The following is a 16,324-nucleotide window of genomic DNA, read 5'->3' as shown; positions in this document are numbered from 1 at the left end:
AGAAGAGAGATAAGTACAAGGCAGGAAGGGGAAGGGTTGGAGCACGCTGATCACTAGATATTGCGAGTTTCTATAGGGTCTCTAGGGATGTCTAACAATTACTGCATGCTATTACAGCTGAGATCATCAGACTTCTCAGCTTCTCCTCTCTTATCCCCATTCCAGCGCTGCCCATTAACCTGCATTCCCTGAGGTTCGGGCCTGGATTCCTCCTCCTCTCCCTGGGCCTGATGATGGGGACACACCATGTCCCCTCCTCCCCAGTGTGGGCAGGAGGCAGACAGCTGGGAACCTGCTTTAGGAAAAGCTCCTGACCTTACAATCATAGAATAGAATCACAGAATCATTAGGGTTGGAAAAGCCCTCCAAGACCATCTGGTCCAACCATCCCCTACCACCAATGTCGCCCACCAAACCACGTCCCCAAGCACCACGTCCAACCTCTCCTTGAACACCCCCAGGGACGGTGACTCCACCACCTCCCTGGGCAACCCGTCCCAGTGCCTGACTGCTCTTTCTGAGCAGAAATGTCTCCTCATTGCCAACCTGAGCCTCACCTGGCACAGCTTGAGGCCATTCCTTCCAGTCCTATCACCAGTTACCAGTGAGCAGAGGCCGACCCCCAGCAACCCAAACCTTCCTTTCAGGCAGTTGCAGAGAGCAATGAGGTCTCCCCTGAGCCTCCTCTTCTCCAGAATGAACACTCCCTGTTCCCTCAGCTGCTCCTCACAGGACTTGTGCTCCAGGCCCTTCACCAGAGAAGTGCTGGAGATGCTGCCAAGGAGCAGAGGGAGCGGACAAGGAGCCACTTGCACCTATCCACAGAGGCACAACTGATCCCACAACCAAAGCGTCCCTGCCCAAACGTGAACCACATCACACCCTTTTGTTTTCCTTAATTTTTCTCCCTTGCAGAATGAAATGCTCAACATTCTCTGCAAGATAGCTCCCATACCATGCTGCATTTGTATGATGTTTCCATTGAACATCTAATTAGGGGCAGGAATTTTCAGTGCTCCAATTTGCTCTCAAATACCAGTCCACGGCTCAGCAGACAATTCTTCCTACCTCTATGCACTTCTTGTAATGTGATTTTTAACATAAATGTTTTCCAGAATCCCAAATACATTTGCAGACAGGTCTTCTTTCTCTTAATTCTACCACAGCAGTTCCTAAAGCTCTCTCCGATTTAAAGTAAGATGTTCTTGTGATAAGCTACTTGCTTACTTGTTCTTTTTTTAAACTTTCCTTTCCGTTCTCTAGTTTTGTCTTTAATTATTAACACTTCTTCCTTTCTGACTGACCTATTTGGACACTCACACCTCACCATCTTCATTACTGTGCACGAAGATATCCTCCCGATTACGTCCCTTTGCTCCACCAGTAACATCCACCTTAGAAACTGATTTTTTACTTTCTTCGTAAAATGAGAATAAACCTTTTGGAAGAGTTTCAGCCAACTTCCCTATATTACAGATCACGGTAAGGTGGACAGGGGGTCAGCCTGTGGTACATTTGCTGCCTCTTCCACCTTCCTATCAGGTGTCATGCGCTGCCTGCTATCAAAGAGGCTGCCAGACCAGTCGGGCTCAGGTCTGGGGCAGCACAAGCACTCCCTGTAGCATAAACACCTCCACCCCGTATGGGTTTTATCTATAAAACATTCACTCTGAATTATTCAAAAAAACGCTATCTCTCACAACACCTGCAAAGGAGTTAGCGAGCTAAAGCAGGGAAACCGAGCTAGTGTCAGGATTAGCTGACTTCAGATAACTATCGACAGTTTTTGCTGCTCTTTCAAATGATCCAGCAGTGTCAAATTGTATGTATCACGGCATCAGCTTTCCGCACTTCTCTCGCACGTATTGCCACATCCCGTTTCAAACAAGACTGCTCATCCTTCGGAAGAGGAATCACGCCTTTGCTACAAGTGAAGTGCTTGGCAGGCAGGAGCCTTGGTTTGTTACGGGACAAGCAGCTTTTTTCTCATTTTACTCGGAAATGCTACCAAAGATTCAAAGTTCAGATTCAGGTAGCTCAGGCGAGCACTACCTCTAGCTGGAGCAGTGACCTGATTACTCAGCTAGATAACATCTATAACTTTTTAAACTTCTTTTTTGTTTCAAGGTAGGATGAAGAAATGCTTCAGAAAATCAGGATTACCTAAGAAGTCATGCCAAGTGGTTGACCAAGAAATTCTTCTTCTTCACCTGACTGCAGTTTATAAACACGGTGTGCACACAGACACTTCTTAGCTCACCTGACACCTTTAACAGCAAGTTGTCAATCGCCTTCATCCTTTTGAGAATACTGCATATCCAAGTAAACACAGCTAGCTACCTGCAAAAATCGTCATGACTCCAATCACCGATAGTCTCACAGCAACTCTATGAATGACTGTGGTGAGGTAGTGTCAAGAAAAGTCAGGCCATCAGATTTCACAGTGAACTTTCTGTGTCTGGTGCCTGTTATCCCCTCCAGTCCTTGCTTGTTACGTGCAGACAACCCTGGGGTTACAGCTTCTGCCATCACGCTCTCCTGCTGCTACTCAAAATTGTTTTCTCAATTCTTAGAAGTGATGCCAGGAAAACACCCCAATCCCAAGCAGTTGTTGAAGGAAAAGGTTTAGGGAGTTTTGAAATCCCCTTGGGTATAAACCTCCTGGGCAAGCAAGCAGCAGTGAGACAGGAGGAAAGGGGTTTGTTATGTAATGCTTGCACAACTGCAGGCTTCAAGGCTTGATAGATAGGAGCTAAAACTCTGCTTAAAAAAAAAAAAAAAAAAGCAAAACAAAACAAAACTCACTGGTCTTACATAAGAACACTCGTTCTGACTTGCAAAATATTTTCATGATGTTTTTAAAGAGTACAGAAGAAAACTTTTTTTCTATAAGCATGTAGCACATGCTGTTTCACCTGCACAGTAACCTTTGGGAGGAGAGAACTCAATTACAGACAAAGTTTTTCTTTGCTGTACTTTTTCCCCCCTCAACATCATAAGTTTTAACAGATGAACATGTGTAAGGGCTATCTTGTGCTGTGGTGAAGGTTTTACAATAGCAGTGTTCCCACCTGGACCCAGGACATAGAGTTACAGAGCTCCAGCATCCTTTGACTTGCTGCTTCTCTAGAGAAGCACCCTTTTCTTCACAGAGGTAAGGTTAAACACATGCAGCCTTCATGATTGGGTCCTTTATATCCTTCAGAGTCTGTCCCTTCTCACTAACCTAGAAAATAATGTCTTGGTTTTCTGTGAAATACAGCTTCTGACACGGCTGCTTGCTTATTGTAGAAAAAGGCAAATGATGTATACTACCTGCTTAAGAGGGTAATGTTACTCTAAACTTCTCTCATGCTAGATTTGAATGGAAATTGCAATTCAGTGAAAAAATATACAAAACAAAACTTTATATCTGTTTCCTATTTTACTGAGAAAACAACATTATTTCAGGCTTAGTACCCAGGGAAGAATACACACAAAGATGTCACACTTAAAACTAAATGTTTTCCTAGCAAAGACAGTGGTAATTACAGTTCCTTTAACTACACTTAAAATGATTAATGATACTGAGTCACCACTGGCTCGGTTTTCACAGGTATTCAGCTCCTGAAATTTCTAACAGTTGCTTTGTAGATTATTAAGTGCCTAGTCTGGGTAAGGATCGAACTCCTAATAGCTGTTTGTCTACTGCATCATTAAAGGCTTTGAAAATCTAAACCCATGTTTTTAAAGTTATTAAAATGAGCTCTCATCCTCCTCCGTGCTTTTTATTTCAATAGATTCGATGAGGAAAATGGGCTCCTTCCTCTTCACCTCTGGATTGGCTTCTGAGCTGTGAAATGAAATCTCAGGTTAAGGGCATATAACTGGAAACAGTCCACTGACACAGGATACTTATTTCAGTGTTTGAATAAGATGTGTCAATCTGTAGAACATGATATGATATGTAAGTCTTGATCGGTTAAATTTCCTAACAGCCTAGTTCAGTAGAGAACATCGATCCTAAAAAACAGCCAGGATCCACCTACTCTGAGGCCTCTCACTGGAGTTGTGGGGGCACAGAGCCCCCGGGGCCACGGTGTGGGGAGCTGTGCTCCTGGGTGTGGAATTGGAGCTCACGCTGGAGTAGCGGTGCTCAGTGACACGGTATCCTGCCACCTCATGCAGGTCACTGATGCACGAACCTTACCTGAACTCTCTCACAGATCTAGGGAGGTCATCACTAGCTCCTGACTAATTCAGTGAACTGCAAGCATAGCATCAGCGCAGCCAGCATCCAAAGCTGAAACTTCCCCAAGAACGTGAGAATATTTCTTCCTATTCCAGTAACATCAAAGATTTGACTTAGGGTGTGTTGTCATGTTTGACTTAAACCAGTCTACAACTGTGCTACTGATGGAAAAGGAGTGAAGTCCTCCCATTCTCTTCCTTCCCCCCACATTTCCATCAGGTCTCTTAGGCTGGCACTATTCTGGAGCAGGAATTTGACCTAGTGTTTGTGTATTTTGGGAAATATGGTAGGGGCTTCAGTTGATCAGTGAACCAATGAATAGAGACGTACCATCGTTATTATTAACACAAAGGAGGCTGCATAGAGGTATAGATGTTTAGGTGGGGAAAGAAGTGAAGGAAACCATTTTTTTTTAAATTGGAAAAAAAGAAACAACAAAGGTACACTTTCATAGGTATTACATAGTCAAATAGCTCTCCCAACAGTGCTAATTTGTGTTTCCAACCACCTACAACAGGCACCGTGTTTTGTTGAAGAACATTCTTCCAAGCTACCCCTCTGGCTGAGCCATTGCTAAACTTTGGCTGCTCCAGGAACAGGCGCATTCTAGGACCTAATTGCAGGCAGCACTGCCAAACAATGAGCTTAAAGGTTTTAAGAGACACAACAGACCTCTATAATCAGTCAGATCTCCTGCATAGGTTAGACCAGAGAATTTATTTACTTATGGTCCACTTACAGTAAATTCAGAGTTGCCAGACAAAACAGAAACACCCTTCCGGCAGCTCAGAGCTATTATAAGTACACTAGATCCAAATTAAACCATTCACAAATGCTAACACAGACTAGAGCTGACTCCACCTGTAAGATGCAAACATAACATCTCACATGCACATACGTATATATGCAATACTCTCTAATAATTCTCAATAACATACAGTCACATCAAAATATTTACACTAAGATATCCATCTATGTGGACAACTGGCTGTACACTATTATTAACGAGCAACTACCACAACTCATATTTGTTTCTGTGAGGTTTTGTCAGCAGATTACGGTATTAAACTGATACAGAATCCCATGTTACCTACTCTACATAAGACAAAAACAGATTGCAAACGATGTAAAGAGAAAAACAAACAAGTTTTACTAACCAAATACATACAGAATCTTAAAGCAAAATCCACTCTATAGTTCTAGGGTATGGGTATATAAAAGTAAATTTACATGTATTTGGTGAAGCTTTCTGCCATGGGATAAACACTGGTGGTAAAATAGCCCACACAGACTTGCTGTGCCAGCAAGACAGAATCTACCTAATGAAACACTTAAGTGAGGAAAGTCAGCTCCAGAGAATAAGGGAGCCGAAATATCCTCTGTTATCAGTTCTTCAGTGTAGCTGTTCCCATGGACACATAGCTGACAATCTGTACCTCAAGTGAATCTGAGCTGCTGAATAGACGAAGATACCGTGACCTTTGAAAATAAATTAAAAAAAAAAGGAACCATGAATTAAATACCTCAGATAGGATTCACTTATTGATATGTATGTTTATACACAGTTTTCCCTTTTAATATGTTTCTTTGGGGATATGGAAAGGAACATCCATGCAGCATCCTCTTCAAATTCATCTTAAAACAAATATTGAACAACTCAATGGTTGTTAAAAAGAAGTGTGCTCATAATACATTGCATGAAGCGAATATGCATTCAGCACCTGATGCTCAGAAATAGCACTGAGCATGCCAAGGAATATTAATTTGAACTCAAAATACTGTAATGAACATAACTGTCATTCATATTGTACACACAACTAATTTTAACCCCTCTTCACAGTAGTTTGTTTACGCCGAGATCATCCACAAAAAATCTGAGTGAAATCTTATTCTGCTCTTCACAAAACAATAGAACCTTCAAACAAAAAAAATCTTCAGCTCTTTGAAAGGTCATTCTAGACTACGACATTTGAGTATCTTCTGACACTCAGGGGCAATCTTCACAACAAGGACATACTGTACTGCTGTACATATTGCAAGTGTTTTCCCCCTGTACTCGGCTCTGGTGAGGCCGCACCTCGAGTACTGTGTTCAGTTTTGGGCCCCTCGCTACAAGAAGGACATCGAGGTGCTTGAGCGGGTCCAGAGAAGGGCGACGAAGCTGGTGAGGGGCCTGGAGAACAAGTCCTACGAGGAGCGGCTGAGGGAGCTGGGCTTGTTCAGCCTGGAGAAAAGGAGGCTCAGGGGCGACCTTATCACTCTCTATAGGTACCTTAAAGGAGGCTGTAGAGAGGTGGGGGTTGGCCTGTTCTCCCACGTGCCTGGTGACAGGACGAGGGGGAATGGGCTTAAGTTGCGCCAGGGGAGTTTTAGGTTAGATGTTAGGAAGAACTTCTTTATCGAAAGGGTTGTTAGACACTGGAACGGGCTGCCCAGGGAAGTGGTTGAGTCACCATCCCTGGAGGTCTTTAAAAGACGTTTAGATGTAGAGCTTAGGGATATGGTTTAGTGGGGACTGTTAGCGTTAGGTCAGAGGTTGGACTCGATGATCTTGAGGTCTCTTCCAACCTAGAAATTCTGTGATTCTGTCAGAATCACCGTAATTAAATGCAGAACACTTTCTGTGACATTCATTTACTCTAAGGTTGCTCAAAACACGAGCAACAAATGAAAGAAGACAATACCATCCTGTTGGTTTTGGGGGAAGCTTCCCTAGAAGATAAAACACTGTACCAGACTACTGCTAGAGGTCCCATGTGTCCTTACCACTACTTTTAAGCCAGGTCTCTCATTTACACTCTTAAGTACATATTATGCTTTGCTATATTTTGCATTTTCTTGTTTTCCAGGATTCTGTTAGGTATGCATGGATATGGATATAAGACAAGGGAATTTATATATATACATATGCAATTATATACCATAATATACATATATGTATTATATTATTATATTATATATATATTTACAGGGTAGTGAGGAAGTAAGGATGTCACACTGCATGATGCTGATATGATTGAATACCCATAAGAAGTTACTTAAAGCAGCTGGCAACTAGCAGCAATGGCAATTGGCAGCAATGCTAGTGACAGCTTGTATCTTCTGCACGTGAGGCACCTCAGCACGAAACCCTGGTTGACAAAAAACCTGCAGGATGTGGCCCACACAACTGATGGAATTCCAGAAATACTGTTGTGTATAAAGAAGTACTTTATGTTCAGGGTATCTGAATTTTGTGTTAGCAAACATCATCTAGTATGCAAAAGGGTCAATAATGCTTTATTAAAAATAAAATGAAATGAGTGTTGATAAATGCAAACACGCATTATAACTAATAATTATTTTAAAAAGACCACAATAACTTACGACTGAGAAGCACACGAGCCCATGCGTTATTATTTTTAAATGTGAGGTTTCAGAAATGCTCCTGTCACGTTTTTGAGAGCTTGGCTTATGAATCATCAGTGTGTGGGCTAGCAATATTGTTTGCACAGGAGAAACACTTGGTAACATCATCGTATGAAAGAATGGAAGCACAGAAGAATTTACCCTTTCACCCTCTTTATGTGTCTGTACATGATCCCTTGCTTGGCTAAAATAGAAAAGCTGAAGGTAGGCTGCAGAGGTAGGATTTACTTGATTAAATGCAGGTGTTTACAATAAAACAACCCCAAATTCAGTTACTCAGCTTGGACATCAACTACACAGCACATGGAAATTAGGGCTGATTCACCCCATTTAATGCTGACATCTACAACAGATGACATAGACCCACTTCTCTCCAGTGACCGTAGAGGGAGCTGGAAATGACTGCCTTAGGCATGGACATCTATTCAGCAAATGTCTGGCTTTGGAAAGATGAGTTCCACCTGGTTGTCCAGATCTGACAGCACTCCTAGTTATAACCCCAGAAAGAGTGATGCTGGCTTTCTCATCAGACTGCTCCTCTGCTGTGGCTAGCAAGCCTTAAGATGTAAAACTGAGCTACTGGGAGAGCACAAAGCCATTTTTCACTGTCCTCATCTTCAAGCCCAACCTAATGCTACAAAATATTAATGCCCCTAAACACTGATTTAGGTGCTAAATTTAGCAGCCTGTACATGCAAGTGGGATTATTACAAGTACCTGAAGCTATCTAATAAAAAAATAAAAACAAACAAAACCCTTCCTTTTTCTTTAAGATGACAAATCTGATAAGGAACTGCACCTGTTCCCTCTAGACCTCTGTTTTGAGAATGGAGCAACACTGCTGTATGTGGAAGCTCCTTCTCCAATTCCCCCCAGGGATTTGGAGTAGAGGAAAACAAAGGAGATGAAAAAGACAAAGGTGTCTGCCGCTCCTGCAACAACAGCCATTGCCTACAGGCAACACACAATGAAATTTAATGTAGGTCTACAGGATTGTTTTGACAGTTTTATCATTTATCTTTCACACACAAAAAAAAGCAAAAAAGTAGATGATGTTTTTCTGATAACATTCACTGGGCAAGATTGTCAACAAAAGGAAGAACCAGGAGATTCCACAAACACCAAAATAGTTTTGGAAAGTGGACTAAGAGAATTGTTATGACCTCCAGTAATACAGAGTTGGTGATGAACCAAAGTACTTGTAGAAGTAACAGGGGACACATTGAGCAAAATTGGGGTAAAATTCGATCAGGTTTACTTTTCCTTTTGATGAGCTTCATGAGATTCCCATTAAACAGTATGGCCCCAGTCCTGACCTCTGGGGCCCACTGGTGGTGACTGACCTCCAGCTAGACTTCGTGTCACCAATCACAACCCTTTTGGCCTGGCAGCTCAGTTTTCAACCCACCTCACTCTCCTTTCATCTAGTTTGTATTACATTAGTCTATGGAGATGTTACAGGAAATACCTTCAAAAAGCCTTTCTGAAGTTGAGATAAGCATCATCATCTCCTCTTGCATCATCCACCTCATCCACCAAGCCAGTTACCTTACTGTAGAAGGTTACTGAGTTGGCCAAGCACGATATGTCATATAAACACGCTGACTTCTCCCAGTCATCTACCTCTGTATCTGGAAACTGGTTCCAGGATTATTTGCTCCGTCACCTTTCCAGAGATGAAGGTCCCTAACCTGTTACCCCTCTACCAAGGGTTAGAGGGTAAGTCTGCCATGCTCCAAGCTTTCCTACTGCTTTCTGGGATTCCTGAAGGCCATTCTTCCCAGTAAAGACTGAGGCAAAGAAGGCCCTGAGTGCCTTGGCCTTTTCCATCTCTATTGCCATAATTCTTCCTGCTGTTGTGTTACACATTCAACTCAGACCTCTTTCTGGGTGGGCTTTCAAGTCAGAAGAATCAAAATATAACAATCAGATTATGCAGACTTCATTATCAAGTATAAATTAAGATTTTAGGAAAGAATTAAATATTCTTAACCCTGAAACCAGGTAAAGGAAAAACTGTAACACTACTCTTACTTAAGAGTCACAAAATTTATTATGACAAATCTAGACTTGAGTGACACTATTATTAGCTTCTGAAGAGAGAAATGCTGATTTTCTAGATCCAGTATGAATTTAGAATTGGACATGCAGTGACTTTTACATATACATTTTGTTTATCCTCAGTTCACTAGGCAGAAAAAATACATTTCAGACCCCCAAAATGCACGTTGTTAACTTCATTTGGTTTCTGGTATTCTGCTTTTCTTGTCATCCTTCTGCAATGATATCTATGTGTGATACTGAGACCTCTTCTGCAGATTAGACTTTAATTCGTAATAGGGCCACAGCATGTATTGGAGAGATAACATCCAAATGATTCTCTATACAGGGGTCAATAACCATTCATGATAAAACTGAACAAGTTCTCTTTGGAGTACTTCAAGGTGACTGATTGAACAAACTGGTACTGAGTTTTAATGACCTTTATAGTCAATAAATGCACGTCTTTTTGGCCAGACTGCTGACTCAGCTATGTTAAACCACAAAGGATACACGTACCTCTCTTAATACTTGTAGGTTTTCTTTGGCCACAAGGCCTGATTGCATGAAACAGCCTACATGCATACAGTAAAACAAAGAGATGGTGGCAACATCCAACTCTCCATTCCTGGGCTCTTGCTAACCTCTGAACTGTGCCTAAAAACTGTAAGGGGAGACTGTGGTGGTCTAGACAAAATGGCCATGAAATGGGGCAGCTTTGCTAGAGAGTGATTTCTCTGACTTGAATGTGAGGAACGGGAGAGAAGAGACAGCTGGACTGATTAGTTTAGAGATTCTAAACAATGTAAAAGATACAGGACAAGCGAGGTTACAATAAGAAAAATGGCATTTATTGACGGCCCCTCTTTGTACCACACTAAACCTTATGATTAAAAATTCTTTTACCAACCCTTCACTGTTTGCATCTCAAAGAATATTATCCCTAGAAGAGGTTTATTAGGAAAGTATGTAATTCACAGCAGCACAGGGATGCACATGAACGTGTTCTGGAACTGCAGCATATTGTCATTAGAGACAGTAAAATTTCAGAAGCGGTAATTCTGAAGACATTGAACAAAACCCCAAAGAAAGTCAAGTAGTACCCTCAGGTAGTGTGAAAACAAACAAAAATCCTCATACAACCCAAACATGACAAAGAATGTCTTGAAATCTTGAAGTCAGATTCCTCATTTAAGATCCAATCCACTAAATTCATAAAGTTCATGTGAAGTTCATGTTCAAGGAGTATTCCATTAAATACTTGATAAGAGTATTCAAAGACTATTCCACTAAATACTGGAATAACTCTTCATCACTAGAAATAAAGACATTTAATACAAGGGATACAGTTGATGTAATTTGTTCCTTATAAAAATCTAAACGTATGAACTCAGTATTTGTCAGCACATAGGTGGTTTACTGGAAATGCCACGAGCATTTAATTTCATGATCAGGACATCTTCAACAAGAGAAGCAGCACTGAACTTCTTCCAGCTAACTAGCTACATTCAGAGAGTTTTCATTACTTAGTCTTTTGTAGTTAAGATGAATTTTATTATCAATACCAATCTTCAGGCAAAATGTTAAGTTTCTGAACCTAAACAGATGAATAAAATGCAGATTAATATTATTCTTGAAATTAAACATTTTCAGAAGCTCCTAAACACACACACACACACACATTTTTAATACTCCTTCACCCCCACCTTAAAAATTCAGGTACAGTATGACAGTAATTTAAAGTGAATGAAATATTTAGATTTTTTACTTCAGGGATTCTAAGATTATCAGATGATTTTGTTTGCATATTGTATGCTCCTATTAAGTATCTAAGGCTAGGTAAAGTATAAATAGATGAAAGGAGAACAGTTACCTACCAAATGCATCGAGCAAGTCTGCAAAGTACTTACACGTAAGCAAGCACTTTACATGATGTATATATTGAGTGATATATATGCAATCCATAGACCTATCTGACTGTCAAGAGAACACACTTCGAAGTCATTAACTACGTTAGCTTATGTGAAGATTACCCTTCAGAAAAGGAACAAAATATACATCAGGAAGATGGTAAATCAAAGCCATTATGATAACCTTCAAGTCTAATTCTTCTGAAACATTTTTCTTGGCTGATAACGCTTTTGATTACAGCAGAAGCATCTCTGTAAGGCTTTAGAAGTAGTATCTATCTTTCCTGTAATTATATCATATATTTTTCTCAATGCTATTAAAAAAGGGGTTATTGTAGATGATGATTATAAACCATTAGCACAAAAATAATTCTTTAAGGGACAAAGGTAAAAATATTTTTATGGCAAGTCTGCCCTTTAGGGTGCCTCTTAAACCAGAGAAAGAGGAGACAATAGAATCTTGCCTTATCACAGCCAAAGAAAGATTTACTTAAAAATATTATGCAAACGTTAATGTTAACAAACCCTCACACGTTTACTGCACACAAAATGTAGTCGTGGCTTCTACCATTTAATGTAAAGAATGAGTGGCTTGTTCTTGTTTGTTTTCTATTTTGCTAACATTTCACAGTAATTTGATAGGATGCTGATATTCTATTTTAAATTCCAATACATTTTATATTAACATACTTTTTGGAGATGCAACCAGTGTTGAATACTAATTCACCACTCCCTCAAAATAATAGAACTGTACTAAGGGAGGAGCCTTTTATGTTTCCCAGATGGAAAGTAATCAGCACAAGTTTTAAGATTTTGTCCTACCCTTTAATCATTATCTTCTAGATAGCACATAGCAGAAGAACAAAGGGTCAAACAGGCAAACCATGTTACTAAACCACATTCTTCTTCACATTCTAAGGCAGCACATGAAGAAAATTTTTCTGAAATCAGGAAGCAAATGCTGTAATTGCTTCACAAGATCCTTCAGGACAGTGAAGTCTATAAACCCTTAAAAATTATATGATTTGCAATATGTTACTGCGTGCACAATGGGTTTTGTTCACTCAAGCACCAGAGTGCTTTAAAGCAAGGTCTTAATGTCTATAATAGCAGATGGTAGCAATATAGCAAAATCTTCATCTACAATCTAGGTGGCAATAAAGCAGTTGCTGTTTGTTTTGATATTTTAAGGAACAAATATCAGAAAAAAAAATCCATGTCACAATATCAGAAGGAACCTTATGTATCCTACCCTCACTTTCCTCCGTATCTTCCCCTTCAGCATCACCCTCAAGTCACTCTCCAATGGATACAGAAAGTTTCCTTTATGTCCCCAATACAAATAAAAGATATCATCATCTTCATCACCTGCCTACAAGAGCATTAGGAAATCAGTCTTCACAGTCCATAAAATACCAGCGAACCCAAGAAGAAAGAAAACAAGTTTGACAACACGCACACATTACATCAGACTTTTCAAAACGCAGAATCCCGACCTGGCCTCTGAATCATCAACCCATCCTTTCTGACGAAAATGACACTTAAAGGAAAACATTCAAGAACTAAAATGCTGAGTGGCATAACAAGTAACGTACATTGGAATACGTAAGTGAGAAAGATTCAGAAGGCCACGAAAAAAGCAAGTCACCAATTCTTTAATTTCTATTAATGAAAAAGTGGTCGCTCACCCAGATCAACGAGTGGGCAAGTACTCGCTCAATCAGCTGTGTACCAATTTGTTAACGTGGTGAATTACCTTAACATAAGGATACAAAAACTACAGTAACATACAGCAGTAATGCCATTCCAATATAAGAAACAAACAAGATATATTCCCCCCACCGCCACCACTTCTCGATCAGCTTGCTAAGAACAGTAAGGGAAAAACAAGTGTTTTTTTTTTTTTGTTGTTTTTGTTTTTGTTTTTTTTTTAAGTCAGAAAGGGAAGTGAAGAACTTTGGGACATGTCATTCTTGCCTTCCCTTCTGCTGTCATTGGATGATACTTGTAAAATGCAGCACCAACAGAAGCCAAACTTTAACAGGCAGGGTGACATTAGGGGTACCGTAACTGAATAGAAATTGTTCTGTGCAGATCACAAGTATATGGTGTTTCCATGCAGTGTAATTTATTCCAAGAGGAGACAGGATATTCAAATCTTCAACAAATTAAAATACTGATCACAGATCATTATAACTCATTTGAATCAAGACACAAACTGTACCCATGATTTTAAACATCCTTATTAGAAGTAATTAGATTTTGGCAAGCCTTTCCCAATTAATGTTGCCAATCAAAAGGATCAAAAAAGAGTCATACATACAGACTGCTTTACCCTGTGTCTCATGAAAAATTAAATAATTTATTTGTATCACTGTTGAATAACTTGTAAACATTTTTCTTATATGTAAAACCCTTCTTCCTTCCATTATGTTCAGTATTTTAATTTACATACAAATATGGTGTCAGGTCAACTTACTTATTTTAGAAAGTGACTTTGCTAGACTGTATGCTGGTCTGAACTCCAGAAATGCTTTGAGAGAGTGCCTCAAGACTTCTAACTGCGACAATACTTTCACTGAAAGAAAAAGCAGTGAATTTGTTAAAAAGTACTATCTATTCTGGTGTAAAAAACAGAGACCAGCAGCCTACAATCACAATCTTACTTTCAGTAGCTAAAGTGCTGTTAACCACTGACCTTGGTTAGATTAACTCACAGCAAAACCACGATGTTTTTACAAAGGTAGAGGCAATGAGTTAGTTGCCTCACTGACTACGTAGAGCTGACCTTGGCTGTGAAGACAACACCTGAGTCATTGGCATAGGCCAGAGATGGAGGTGTGACTGCTCCTGGGAGAGGCAGCAAATCCGTAGTGTTTTTCTTACCTCCCGTCCTTTGAAGCTATCAACAAGCATTATTCAACCCTACCACAGGCTACTTGCATGTGAAAACGTAGAAGGAAAAAACAAGATACTAATAACAGTACTAGATTTTCATTGGTATTTAAATAAACACGACCAGCACACAATAAGAATCATCTTTTTGTTTACATATATATACTTTTAAAAGTATTTTCACCTTTGTCACTTCTGTATTGTTTTTTCTTTCTTCAAAAATTAAGAATCCCAAACAAAATCTCAGGCACGTTTGCAATGTATAAAATATAAATACAGAAAGCTCAACAGTATCAGCAGCTTTCTTCCAAAAAATCAATGAGAGCAAAAACTCAGCCTACATTTCCCTAGATTAAATTAATTTCTTAGTAAATACACACTAGTTTTCTTCTGGGTGACGTAGCACAGACGTCCAATGATGTTTAGCTCATCCATTTTAAATTCGGGCCCCTTCAGTTAGTTGAATTTCTTTCCTGGGTAGCTCTATAAAGACATAGTCTCGTAAGGCCTATTTATTGCTGACCATCTTTTTACCTTTCATTCTTTTGCCACTAACAAGCTACACTTTTGTCTTCAGGTTGGGCCAAGCCATCACTCATTTCTGCATGGTCCTGCAGGGTTAGGTTCAGCCCAGGCATGGCAGGATGAGCTGGGTGCATGTTAGCATACCCATACAAAGTCCATTAATCCCATAAGGTTACAAAGCTCTCTCTTGATGCTAAATGGCCCTGTGATGTTGATTATGATTACTTGTGCCCCAAATAAAAAGGTACCTCTGTGCACTGTACCCCTTTGACAATGCCATGGTTTCTCCTTATAATCACAGTTGCCCTCATCTAGCCATGTAGAAAAGAACACAAAACTCCTGACACCTTTGGATAGTCTTGTGTAGGCACACATGAATGACCAACTTCATGATGACAGGACAGACAGATGTGCCACTCTCCTACAGAGTTTCAGCCTTCTAAGTTGCTAGCTATAAGCTATGAAAACAAAACCCCCCCAAAAAAGTAGTAAAATGGTAAAACATTGTACGAACGGACCTGTATGCCTTGCACCTAGATGCCTTTGTACGTCTTTGTTCACTGTTTCATTACTTAGGCTCTTTAATATAGAAAATAAGGAGAGGAGAACAAAATGTACAAGAAAGAAAGGAAGGAGAACAAGACGTACAAGCAGTCAGACTAAATTGCAAGCATGCCCTAAAACTGAGACAGGTTCATGGTGAAATAAAAAAGTGAGATTAGATACTGGAATTAAAAGAAGGTGAAAGAAGTCAGAATGATACCAATTTTAAATATATATAGTTATGTATGACTAGGTTGAAGAAAGGAAATGAGTCATTTCATTCTTCAGAAAGTTTCAGCTTCAGCAGTGACCCAACAGACTGCACAGCAAGTGTACCAGCATGTAGCTCTATTTCCATCCCAATCCACATCCACGGCACAAAAGACAAAGGTCTAGACAACTTTGAGCTTCCTTCGTTAACCTATTTTCAAAAGCAAATCAAGTGCAGCTTCTCCCATGCATACTGCTGACCTACCAAACGAAAGGCTACACCCATCTTTCCATCATGCTCCATCAATTGCTTATAGCAGCACGCAATTTGCATTACCTTTGAGTGAAGTGCCCTTGAGTGTACAGTAACAGAGCTGCAGTGGATTTCATAAGGGCAATGGCAGCGTGCCAGACACACCAACTGCATTCAAGTGCTCGGATCTGACGCAGCACAAACTATGGAGTATTACTACTACTAGTGTGGCAATTTGGGAGGGTGGAAAGAGAACAGTGAGAGAGAATAAAGATTTTTTTTTTTTTTTTTTTAATGAAAACCTTCAGA

The 16,324-nt window shown here is 40.1% G+C and overlaps 1 protein-coding gene across 8 annotated transcripts in view; it reads right to left on the bottom strand.

Annotated features, from left to right (window-relative positions):
- The window catches only part of FRY (FRY microtubule binding protein), a 233,281-nt gene that overhangs the window by 169,225 nt on the left and 47,732 nt on the right, over positions 1 to 16,324 (bottom strand). For 4 of the 8 annotated variants that reach the window (XM_068672794.1, XM_068672703.1, XM_068672710.1 and 1 more), the window contains one exon: positions 14,069 to 14,167. The exons of the other annotated variants lie outside the window; for them this stretch is intronic. In XM_068672794.1, coding sequence (XP_068528895.1) covers positions 14,069 to 14,167 — 99 coding nt within the window. The remainder of the gene's footprint in view (positions 1 to 14,068; positions 14,168 to 16,324) is intronic. 8 annotated transcript variants of the gene reach the window in all.

The sequence above is a fragment of the Anas acuta genome, chromosome 1, assembly GCF_963932015.1.
Source record: "Anas acuta chromosome 1, bAnaAcu1.1, whole genome shotgun sequence".
Taxonomy (NCBI): Eukaryota; Metazoa; Chordata; class Aves; order Anseriformes; family Anatidae; genus Anas; species Anas acuta.
This window is presented reverse-complemented; position numbering and strand designations above follow the sequence as displayed.